This window comes from Furipterus horrens, unplaced genomic scaffold (assembly GCF_987537825.1).
Source record: "Furipterus horrens unplaced genomic scaffold, mFurHor1.1.pri manual_scaffold_6, whole genome shotgun sequence".
Taxonomy (NCBI): domain Eukaryota; kingdom Metazoa; phylum Chordata; class Mammalia; order Chiroptera; family Furipteridae; genus Furipterus; species Furipterus horrens.
The window spans coordinates 152,086,932-152,099,361 of record NW_028327176.1 but is presented as its reverse complement, the minus strand read 5'-3'; the positions used below and the strand labels follow the sequence as shown (position 1 = coordinate 152,099,361).

At 38.3% G+C, this 12,430-nt stretch overlaps 1 protein-coding gene across 1 annotated transcript in view; it reads left to right on the top strand.

Annotated features, from left to right (window-relative positions):
- The window catches only part of LAMA4 (laminin subunit alpha 4), a 135,578-nt gene that overhangs the window by 111,380 nt on the left and 11,768 nt on the right, over nucleotides 1–12,430 (top strand). Inside the window, exons 28-31 of the mRNA XM_090279771.1 lie at nucleotides 357–490; nucleotides 1,435–1,599; nucleotides 2,383–2,536; nucleotides 11,986–12,173. Of these exons, the coding sequence (XP_090135897.1) occupies nucleotides 357–490; nucleotides 1,435–1,599; nucleotides 2,383–2,536; nucleotides 11,986–12,173 (641 nt within the window). The remainder of the gene's footprint in view (nucleotides 1–356; nucleotides 491–1,434; nucleotides 1,600–2,382; nucleotides 2,537–11,985; nucleotides 12,174–12,430) is intronic.

Sequence of the window (12,430 nt, the reverse complement as noted above, 5' to 3'; positions counted from 1 at the left end):
GGTTCAAATATTTCCTTGTCAAAAGGAATTAAAAGTGAGACATGATAGAGTAGAGATTTCTGAGTTAGGAAAGTGGCTGATGTCAGGACAACTCTCAACAGGACAAAATCACCAGAAATTTCAGTTCTAAATCTAGGAGACTTCTTTTTCCATCGAAACATGTCTAATTTTACAAACAACATCAACAGTAAGCAATTAAGTATTCTGTTTTTGTTGTTATTCATAGAAAGTATTTTATAAGCAAACTTCCTTCACACTGGGTGTTCCTTTAAAGCTATAGCATTAAGTAAATGTTGAAAACATGTTTATCTTTTGCATACATGGATCCCTACTTAAAAACCTTGCTTGCCTTTCAGTCAGACATATTCTCCGTTGTGTTGGATAACGGCACTGTGGTCATGAATGTGAAGGGAACCCAGGTGCAGTCGGCAGACAAGCAGTACAACGACGGGCTGCCCCACTTCATAGTTACCTCTGTCTCACCCACAAGGTAGAGCGTCTCGCTAGAGATTCTTTCCACCAGATGATGTTATATGCATAGCAAGACTCTGTCAAATAGTCACTATGAATAAATAATAGGCTATCCTATTACTCTTCTATATATTTTTAAAAATATATTAGAAGGAGCTCCTTACCTCCTTTTTTTAAAAAATGCTCTTAATTTTCAAGACATGCTAAATAAGTCACTATAAAAATCACTTAACAGGAAATTAAAGGTTTTTTTCCCCCAGTAAAACTATAGGCTACAATCTCCTCAAGGAAAGTGCCTGAACATCATACCTACTCAGTGGAGGGCAGTGTTTTGCACGTAGAAAGATCTCGGCAAATACTGGTTTCATTTAGTTTTTAGTTTGGCAATGGAGAATGCTACATTTATGGCCACATTTTAAAATCTCTAATTTCATCTTTAAAATCTGTAATACTGACTTTTGTTTCCATAATAAGAAAACTTTCTGGGATAAGACATGAACCTCTGTTGTAGACTGCTCCCATTCTATGTCCAATTCCATGGAGCCCTCCCATCAAAGGAAAATATCAATAGGCCTTTGCTGGACTCCATTTCCAGTCAGAATCACAACCATTGAATGCGCTTTACAGTGAAAATGCTCTCTCACAAATGTGTTTAAATGATCACTGTGAGGTATGTTCTGTTTCTTTTTTTATCTATCAAAAAGAAAAGAAAAAAAAATAATGCTGATGACTAGTCATCTTAACTTCTTACTTATATGGGTTTAGAGCCAATCATGGTTTGGAAGGCCTTTACTGTGTATGGAAATATCCAATCGTTTTATCCTAGGCCTCATAAAGAGTCTAGAAAATTGGTTTTTTTTTATTCATTAGATGTCCTATTTCAGTTCCATGAGAAACCTGAAACCTTGAACTCAAGGTAGAATGTTATTTGTGTGGTGTGTAAAGAAGTGTTTTCCTTTGTAGATATGAACTGGTAGTAGACAAAAGCAGACTCGGGAGTAAGAACCCCACCAAAGGGAAACCAGAACACACACAAGCAGGTGAAAAGAAGTTTTACTTCGGTGGCTCACCCATCAGTCCCCAGCACGCTAATTTCACCGGCTGTATAAGTAATGCCTACTTTACCAGGTATAATATTTTTATTTTTTATTAATCTGCATGATTGATAAAGAAGATCAAGTCAATAATGAAAATATTTACATCATTAAAACAGAGCTATGAACCATATCAGAGGCATTAGGGTAGTAATTAGAAGCTTGCATGTGCTTAAGCAGCTGACATTCTTGGGTTTGTAATTAGATTTTCTTGCCCTTTAATTTCTGTATGACCTTGGTAAAATAAGCCTTTGTTTCTTCACCTGCAAGATGCAGGTAATAATAGTGTCTGCCAGGTACACTTGTTATGATGATTAAATGAGATAATGTACATAAAACATCTGGCATACAACAAGCTATAAATATTAGATGCGATTATTTCTGTACTTCTTATTAATGATATAGTACAGAGCAACATATGCAAACCCTTGTTAGAGGCTTAGGAAAGTGTTCTTAATTTAATGCATGACTTTAAACAAAGTCATTAATCCAGGTCCTTAACAAAGACAATGAGGAGTCCCTGAGTACAAGAAAAAGCAAGGGAGGAATTTAGTATCAATTAAGTAATACAGAGGCAGCCCAATCTTCCAGAGTGTGGAGAGGGAAATGATGTTCATCTGTCAGAATGTGGTGATTAGTACATTGGTTAAATGATCATTTAAAGGACTGCGGTTAAGACAGTGGTTGATGGATAAAGACCCATCACACACACAGACAAGAAAAAATCTAATTGTAAAGTTCTCTGACTTCTATAGTTTTCATCAAGTATTCTGAACAATCTTTTTAAGGCTTCTTTACCCCATTCTTACAAACATAGGTTGGACAGAGATGTAGAGGTCGAAGATTTCCAGCGGTATTCTGAAAAAGTCCACATTTCTCTTTATGAATGTCCCATCGAATCTTCACCATTGTTGCTCCTTCACAAAAAAGGAAAAAATTCCTCAAAATCTAAAACAAGTCAGAATAAAAAGGTAAAAGATAATACTGTGCCCAGTTCCCAATTGCCCTTATATGTTCCATGCACACAACTTTAGACACTGATGCTTTGTAGAATTTACCCTAGTTTGCAAATGTACCTATGAAAGAAAAGATTCTTGTACTAGCAGATATTTCATTTACCAGTTTCATTCCATCAATTCTTATTCCTAAAGAAGCAGTTTGAATCAGCTTTTACTCAAGCTTCCAGCTGCTTTTCAATAGCATGATTAAAATTTCTCCATACTTAACAATTTTTATATATCATATTATTAGTACTATTATTCTCTAATATCATTTGCTTTTGTGTAATAATCTCAGGCTTTTCTCATAATCATGGAAATTATTAAAGCTTCTAGTTTTACCCTTGTTTCCCCCTTTCTTTGACCTCCACTTCAACCACTCACATGTACAATTGATCTGTCATCACTAGAGCTGTCCCATTATCAAAACATTGAGTTATTTTAAAATATATTTTATTGATTATGCTATTACAGTTTTCCCAATTTTCCCCCTTTGATCCCCTATACCCAGTACCCCCTATTCCCTCCAGCAATCTCCCCTTTAGTTCATGACTATGAGTCATGCATATACATTTTTTTGGCTACTCTATTTCCCGTACTGTTCTTAACATCTCCCTGTCTGTTCTTTATCTACCAATTTGTACTTTTTAATCCTTGAACCTTTTCCCCCATGCTCCCCCTTTCCCCTCCCAACTGATAACCCTCCCAATGATCTCCATATCTATGTTTCTGTTTCTGTTGAACTTCTTTGGCTTTATTTTGTCTGGGAAACACTTTCTCTGCCCTTTGATTCTAGATGGATAGCTTTGCTGGATAGAGTAATCTAGGTTGTAGGTGCTTGCTTTTCATCACTTTGAATACTTCTTGCCAGTCCCTTCTTGCCTGCAAAGTTCCTTACAAGAAATCAGCTGATAGTCTTATGGGAACTCCTTTGTAGGTAATTATCTGCTTTTCTCTTGATGCTTTTAAGATTCTCTCTTTATCTTTAACCTTTAGCATTTTATGATGTGTCTTGGTGTGGTCTTCTTTGTGTCCATCTTGTCTGAAATTCAGTGCTTCCTGGATTTATTTGTCTATATCCTTCACCAAATTAGGGAAGTTTTCTTTTATTATTTTTTCAAATACATTTTCAATTTCTTGCTCTTTCTTGTCTCCTTCCAGCACCCCTGTGATTCAAATGTTGGTACATTTGAACTCGTCCCAGAGGCTCCTTACCCTATCCTCATTTTTTGGATTTTGTTTTCTTCTTGCTGTTCTGATTAAATGTGTTTTTCTTCCTTATGTTCCAAATCATTGATCTGATTATCAGCTTCATCCACTCCACTGTTGATCCCCCGTAAATTTTTCTTTATTTCCCTTAGTGTAAATTTCATTTCTACCTGAGTCTTTTTTATGCTGTAGAAGTGCCCAGTGAGTTCCTTGAGCATCCTAATAACCAGTGTTTTGAACTCTGCATCTGATAGCTAGCTTATCTCCATTTTGTTTAGTTCTTTTTCTGGGGTTTTGTTCTGTTCTATCATTTGGGCCATATTTGTTTGTCTCCTCATTTTGGCAGCCTCCCTGTGTTTGTTTCTAGATATTAAGAAGAGCTCCTTCGACGCCTTGTCTTAGTAGCGTGGCCTATTGTAGAAAAGCACACCCATAAGTTGGATGTGGCAGAGCCTTAGGTTAATTTTGCCTGAGCAGGGCAACTCATGTGAACCAGGTTGACGGAGTCTCAGATATGGTGTCACCACTCTGTGGCTCTCTGGGGGGAAGGGCTCAGACAAAGAATAATAGCCGCTACCTGGACCCTTGAGTTTTATCCAAGAGGAAGCTGTCCCCGGGCACTCACCCTGATGCCAGACACTTCAGTTTTTCCCTGTATTCCACTGGTGCCCTTCCAGCTGCTGCCCAGGCACTGGAGCCCAGAGGGAGTGAGTTTGCGTAAGTCCTAAGTCCATTGCCGGCCCTATAAGAGGAGACACCTGAAAATCCCACAGTTTCTTTTGCCACCCAATCCCCCACTTGTTTTTACAGCCAGGAGTTATGGGGACTTATCTTCCTGGCACTGGAACCCTAGGCTGAGTGGTCTGGTCTGGGGCTGGGATCCCTCACTCCCAAGGTATTCCTCCCAATTTTTATCCACCACATGTGGGTGTGGGGCTGCCCATTCTGCATCTCTGCATCTCCACCCTTCCTACCTCTCTGGATGAATGTGGCTTCTTTAATTCCTTGGTTGTTGGACTTCCATAAAGCTCGATTTTCTGACAATTCTGGGTGATAGTTGTTTTGTAGTTTAGTTGTACTTTTTACTGTGGTTGTGCAAGGTGGTGAGCCCCATTTACCTATACCTCCATCTTGACCAGAAGTCCAATATCTTAAGTTCTTTAAATTATATTCTCTACCATTCTTTCTCATTCTTTTAGCCTAACCTTTCCCACCCACCCCTTCCTATGCAATTTTAACAATGTCCTCAGGGGCCAATGTTCTCCCCACTGGTCTAAGCCACTATCACCTCCCATATTAATTACTGCAATAGCCTATTAATAGACCTCCCTGCTTCTATCTTGTTCCCCAACAGTCTCTTCTTAACACAACAGCCAGATCCTTATAAATACATCATATTATATCACTCCTCTGCTCAAAATGGATCTCAACTTCAGTCAGAATAAAATTCCAACTTCCTACGATGTCATAAAAGGCCTTATATTATCCAGGCTTCATTCCCTCACATGCTCTTCTCCGCACACTGATCTTTTGGCTGTTCTTAGAATGGACCGTGCACACTCCAGCCTTAAGGTCTTTACTTGAGCTTTCCTTCTGCCTAGACCACTCTTTCCCCAGATATCTGCACAGACAACTCCTTTTCCTCCTCCTCCTAGGATTGCTCAATTGTCATCTTTTTTTAAAAATAATTTATTTGTTTGTTTATTTATTTTTAGAGAGAGGGGAAAGGAGAAGGAGAGGGAGGGAAACATCACTGTGTGGTTGCCTCTCACTTGCGCCCCCAACTGGGGACCTGACATGCAACCTAGTCATGTGCCCTGACTGGGAATCGAACCAGCAACACTTGGTTCACAGGGCAACACTCAATCCACTGAGCCACACCAGCCAGGGTTTCAATTGTCATCTTAATGAGGCTTACTTTTACCCCAGACTTCCTCCTGCCTTCCACAGTACTGTCACCAGTGACAATGAAGTCCTTTCACAGAGTCACGAGGAAAGAATTCCAGGGCCCCATGTATGGGAGGTTGTGATGTAGCAGTAAGGTTTATCAAAGCAGCTGAAACAAACACAAAGGACTGCCCTGGGTTCAGCTCCAGTGTCTCATCTCCATCTGTCCCACCATAGAAACAGTCTAGCCTTGTCGTCATCGAGTCCAGTACAAAGGCCAAGGTCCAAAAGTTCTATGCCATTGGTTCAATCCAATCCAGTCTTTGTCAACATCTGGCTAACTTAGTGTGTGTTCTGGTTGTGCTCTAGCTGGCTGTGTGCCCAGGCCGGTGTAGTCTTCTGTGGGCCCCGGGTGGCTGCTAGGGCCACATGGCTGCAATGGAGAGAAAGTGCGCTAGTGAACAGAGCGAGCACATGTTACTGAGTGAGAGAGAGAGAGAGAGCTTCTTTGTTAAGCTGGGATTATATTATCCTGGGTTTGGGAAGGGTCAGGCACTTCTTTAACCAATCAACATCACAAGCTCTCGTGGGCTTGCATTGGATCCTCCCCCTAACCAATTCATATCCTAGATCTTCTAGGGTTCTGTGTTCCTTATCCAATATGATCCTTTTCCCAGGCCAGACAGACAGACTTTATGGTCATCATCTTAACTGCTACTGCTTGTGCCTCAAAGTGGAACTATCTCCTCCTGTGCCATCTTGGCTTCTACTGGGCATATACCCAGATGGGGAATTTCTCCTCTATTGTTTTATCCCTCCCTCTAGTAATCTTTGGGGAATGGACTGGTGGTTCCCTGGGTAGTGTGAGAAACTGCAGCTTCCTCGTGAAGCAAGCCCAATATTGAATTCAGCTTCCCAGATTATTAGGCTTCATACTGTCTGATTACCTTTGCCTTTTCCTTTATTAATATCTAGCTACCTACACTAATAGTACTACTGATTTCCTTTGTCTTTTTCTAGTAGTTCTTTTTTCTGTGGTACTTGTTACATTCTAATTGATCATGTACTTTATTATATTTATTATTTATTGTCTGTCTCCTCTGCCAGAATACAAGCTACTTTGTTTTATTCATTGATGTATCCTAAGAGCCTAAAGCAATGCACATAATAGGTGTTTAATAAATGTTAGCTGTCTTTATCATAGAGTTGTGATAAGGATTAATGAGTTAATGCTTGAAATGCTCTTAACACTGCCTGGCGTAGAGTAAACATTCAAAAAACATGAGCTATTATATGTCTATAAAGTCTCATGTTTCTGGAGGTCAATTCCTAAAATCAGAATTGCTCAGATTAAGGGAATTACATTATCACAAATAGTATATGAAAGAACCTACTGTCCCTCACTATTGCTAACATTGGATATGGTCAAATTTTTACAATTTTGTCATTTTAATGGACAAATATAAGTTTTAATTTGCATGTTCTTGAATGCTAGTGAGGTTGAGCATATTTTTAGAGGAAGAACTGGTTTCTTCCCAAGCCTGGCTTTGGAACTATCAGCAGAGGAGAGGGAGTATGCTCATCAGCTTCTTTCTTCTGTTGGTTTTTCACTGACCATTATATCTTGGATTTTTGCTGACCATGTATTTCAGATTATGTAGAACACTTTGTAGAATCCCTGTAAAACTTCTCTTTTTCACACATGATTTCTTTATCAATGTTAATAATTTTGTTCATGTATGATAAAATCTTACAAGTTTTTCAGGACCTCTCCTTAATTTCACATGGAAGATTTTATAAAGTGATTCAAGCAGACAAATTATTTCATTGACTTTTATGAAGGATTTTACTAAAGGACACTTTGAAAGATTTTTCAGAGGAGACTATTAAATTATAATGAGATCTTATTGTCACCTTTATATTTTGATGCCAAAATGTTTATTCTGAGAATTTTTTAGCTGAGCACTGATCAATGAATCATAGATAGCAGGTTAATATCAGAGGCTGATGAGGAAAATTAACCTAATAAAGCAAACAGAGTTTATCCCTTTAAGTGAATATAGTTTTCTGTATGAGGCTGTCCATCAAGTGTAGTTTCCTAAACATTCATAGCCTCAAGGTTACAATCAACAGCTCTTGAGACCATTAACACAAATTTTTCAATATTATAAGAACCTCTTAGAAACTCAACTTTGTAATAAGATACAGAATCAGTATAGATTTCACTTATATTATTTAGTAATTAAAATAATATAATAGTATTATATTATTTAGTGTTTGCTAATCTTCTCCTATATTTACCCTTGTATCAATAGCTTCTTAAATAACTACCAAGAAAACCTTGTGACATCTGGTTTAAGATTTTTATTCTTTCTTTAATATATTTTATATTATTGTTGTTCAGTTACAGTTGTCCCAACTTTCCCCCACTGCTCTCCCCTTCCCCACCCACCCCCTGCTCCCACAGTCAGTCACCATCCTGTGGTCCATGTCCATGGGTCCTTTATACTTTTTCCTTGACTAGACCCTTTTTTAAATTTTTTATCAAGCCTGAATGACAGAAATTTGGGCTTTTAATAACTTTGTTAAAGATTTTAATTATTTCTTTTTAGAGAGGGGAAGGGAGGGAGAGAAACATCAATGTGTGGTTGCCTCTCATGTGCCCCCAACTGGGAACCTGGCCTGCAACCCATGCGTGTGCCCTGACTAGGACTCAAACCTGATAGCCTTTGGTTTGCAGGCTGACACTCAATCCACTGAGCCACACCATCCAGGGCAGCTTATAATAATTTTTAGAGTTTGTTTATTTCTAGAGAGAGGGGAAGGGAGGAAGAGAAACATTCATGTGAGAGAGAAACATTGATTGGTTGCCTCTCCTACATGCCTTGACCAGGAACGAAGCCCATGACCCAAGCATGTGCCCTGATCTGGAATCAAACCGTTGACCTTTCGCTTTGTGAATGATGCCCAACCAACTGAGCCAGGTTTGGGCTGGGCTTATAATCATTTATTTTCACAATAACCTTTAATATTTCATTTTATACATTTATTATAATACATTTAACCACTAATAGACTTTCAGTTGTTTCCAGTTTTTTCTCTTTTATGGATGAAGATCATAATACATTAATCTTTAATCATATTGCTGAATAAATTTCTAAGATGTGTTCTTTGAGTCAGAATTACTGGGCCAAAGCAAATTACTTTCCAAGAAAGTAAAAGTGATTTTATATTTTCTCATTAGTATATAAAAACATCTGTCTTGCCACCTATGTTCCAGGCTAAAATCTTTTTGTAATTTTTATGTTTTCAAATTTAATTGGGAAATTATTTTCACATTTGGTGTTCAATGTGATAATAAATATTCTACACATTGTAATAGGCATCATTCTGGGGTATCTGGCCAACTACTCCGTTCTCTGAGAAATCATTCCTTACTTACCAGGGAGTCCCAGTATTTTAGATATGTGACCTCATCTGCATTGATGTAGATGATTGGACCAGGGTAGATCATCTCAATTAAACTGGGCCATCATGTTCTCTTTTGGAGACTCAGAACCCAGAGAGACTAGTCTAAGCTGGTCATTGAATAGAAAACATGTACACCTAAGATCTCTGTGTTAATCACACACAGAGAAAGAAAAGTGGTTGAAAGAGAAAGAAAAAAAGGCAGAAAGCTGTCTCACACATAAAGAATAACAGACACTCAGAGCAAAAACAAAGCTGAGATACCAGAAACACCCAGAAAAGGAGTGCCTTGAGTCTTCCTAGCTTTTCAATTCCTGATTCTTGCCTTTGGTAGGACCCCACTATACTATCTTCTCTTAGATTGTGTTCTTAAGATACTCACATACCCTTATAATATATTGCCCTCTTTTTCTTGAGGAACTTAAATAGTTTGGCTGTTACCTGAAACAAAAGAATCTTGCTAAATTGAAATTAGTACCCCAGTTGGATTGCAACTAATAGATCCTCAGAGAAATAAATTACGTGGGTAAGGACAGAGTCTAATGTGGTTCAGTGAGAATCCCCACACATAGCCATTTTAGGATAATAAACTGTCTCTGTATTATATGATAGTGAAGTGATTAAATTATAACCTCTCTTTTTTATTATCATTAATATTCAGAGCATATATTCACAAAGGATTTATAGTACTTGGTTGCCATACACAAAGATTTCAGTGTTTATTAAGTTTTATAGAAGGCAAGGAAAAGAACCTAGTCCATGTATTCCCACATTGAAGCAGAGAAAGGCAGGGCAGATAAATTGAGATTATGGTCATGGTCTAATAACCCCATGATTTGCTGAGCCCCTGTAGTCTAAATGCAGTGTTGCTCTTCCCATAGTTAAGTGCATGGACTGACTGAGAAAGAGCCAGAGCATCTCTGTAGGAATGGAATGAATGAGGAATAGCCAGAATCAGAGAAAGCCTCCAACACCCCCCCCCACCCTCTCACCTCCACCCTCCAGGCCCCATGCAAAGCGTGTTCTGTGCCCTTCAGTGAGCCAAAGATGATCATAGTTCCCATTATAAGGCATTTTGCTTCACTAAGGTTGGAATAAAGTATGGAGTTTGAGAAAATTTCCCAAGCTATGTTAGAGGAAAAGTCGCCCTGAAGCCCCACTCCATCCTATTCTGCCTGCTCACGGCTGGAAGCTAAGGCCATCATTTAATAGGTGAGGGCCTGGGTCAAAAGACGTTGACAATTGTGTGCATTTCCTCCATCCAGGAGAGAAACCTGGCTTCCGAAGCAGCGGATCAGGTTCCGAGTCCTGATTACATGTGAGGAGGGGGAGCGGGGATGGTGGAACAGGTGGGCTTTTCCTTAGGATGGGTCTCTGAGCACCGCCTCACTTTCTCTAATCCAACCACCCCTGTGAGAGTCTCCACTGCCAAAACCAGACTAGGAGCTGCTGTTCTTAGCGGAGAGCACTGGCACCCGCCGCCCGCAGTTGGATTCTGAGAGTAATTCTGGCTTTTGCCTGAAAGGCTGATTTCTGGGGAAAGGTCTTGTCCTTTGCCCATATAAGATTAAGAGTTTTATTGTCAATCTGTTTCAAATTGTATTATATCTGCTGGAAATTTCTATACTACTTTGTTTTTCTAGTAGAAACCCCCCTAGATTTTCTAGGACTATGATGGATTTACTTTTTTGTGTATAGTTCTGACATTTCAATGGTAATTAGGGAGAGGTGGAAACTAAACATGTGTGTTCACTTAATAACCTGGAACCAGGATATTTTTCCCTGTGTAATCCTGTATCTCACTCATCCTGGCTCTTGCTGCATGCTCTAGTTCTCCCTACTACCAAACATTTTCCTTCCTTTCTACATTTCCTATGTTACAAGCTTTCTTCCTAAGTGGGTCAAATCTGACCACTCTGTGCTTTTAAAACATTTGTGACTCCTCATCACTTAAAAAACAAAACACCATTCTCTAGCAAATCATCTAAGGTTCTTTCTATCTCGCATCAACTTGTCTTCGAATTTGCTATTTATATACCTATGCCTTTAGATTTTTAGTTTCTTAAAATACAGGAACCATTTCTCACTCACCTTTCTATTCCCCACCACACACTGCCCATGGAAGCTTACAGAAATATTGATTTCTTTCTCCTTCACTTCTACCTATTAGGTAATCAATAAACATTTGTTTGAATAAATGAATAAATGCCTGAATGATCAGATTTATTTGCATTTACTTTTGCTTCAGAAAGTAAGACTAAATAACTATTAAATAGTAGCCTATAGTTTCATAACTCTAAATTTTAAAGTCAGCAGTGCAATTTTTAAGAGTACAAGATAATTGATTTAAAGCATTGCATATCCTTCACCTAAAAGTTTGCTCTATATCTTACCACCAAAAGCATTCTTAAATATTTGAAGATGTTTTTAAGTATTTTAACTTTTTACACAGCATGTGTAAATAAACAATGTGTGTGTTACAAGTGATATTGTTTCCTATAGAATGTGGATTTTATTGACTGATTCTTTAGTGCTATTTTATTGCCAATTATTTTTTCACCATTGGTTAAGATGTGCACTCAATTTAAATGATAGAGCATTATCCCTATAGCTTCAGTTTAACTCTGCTTTACTATCATAGACTAGAATTTTGGATTTGTTAACATTATGTTGTTGCTGGTTGCTGTTATTGTCATTTGCTTATGGTGGTAAGCATAAATAGCATTTCATTAATTGGAAGTGCACAAATAGTAATTATCTTATTATTGTTGTTGTTAGGAAAATAACAAATGACTTTTTGCTACTAGTATGCCACTTTTATCCCTTAATATTGTTTACCATATTTCCTGTTCTTATAGGGAGAGAAAAATAAAGATGCACCTTCATGGGATCCTGTTGGCCTGAAATTCCTAGAGAGGAATGCTCCGAGAGACTCTCACTGCCACCTTCCCAACAGCCCTAGAGCAATAGAGCATGCCTATCAGTATGGAGGAACAGCCAACAGCCGCCAAGAGTTTGAACACTTAAGAGGGGATTTTGGTGAAAAGTAAAGTAACACACTGTTTTTCCAGAACCTTACTTAATACCATGACTGGGCTTCATCTTTATTTACCATATGTCATCTTTTTCCCATGTTAGTTCCTCTCTTTGCCGCCTTAATCATGTTCTTTTACCATAAAAATAAATACTTACTAGTATACAATTTATATTTTTCAATAAATTATATTCTCTGTGACTTTCTTCCCAAAAGTAAGGTGCATAAAGTAGCATTTCTCCTAAGAGTTTGCTGTGTCTTATCAAAAA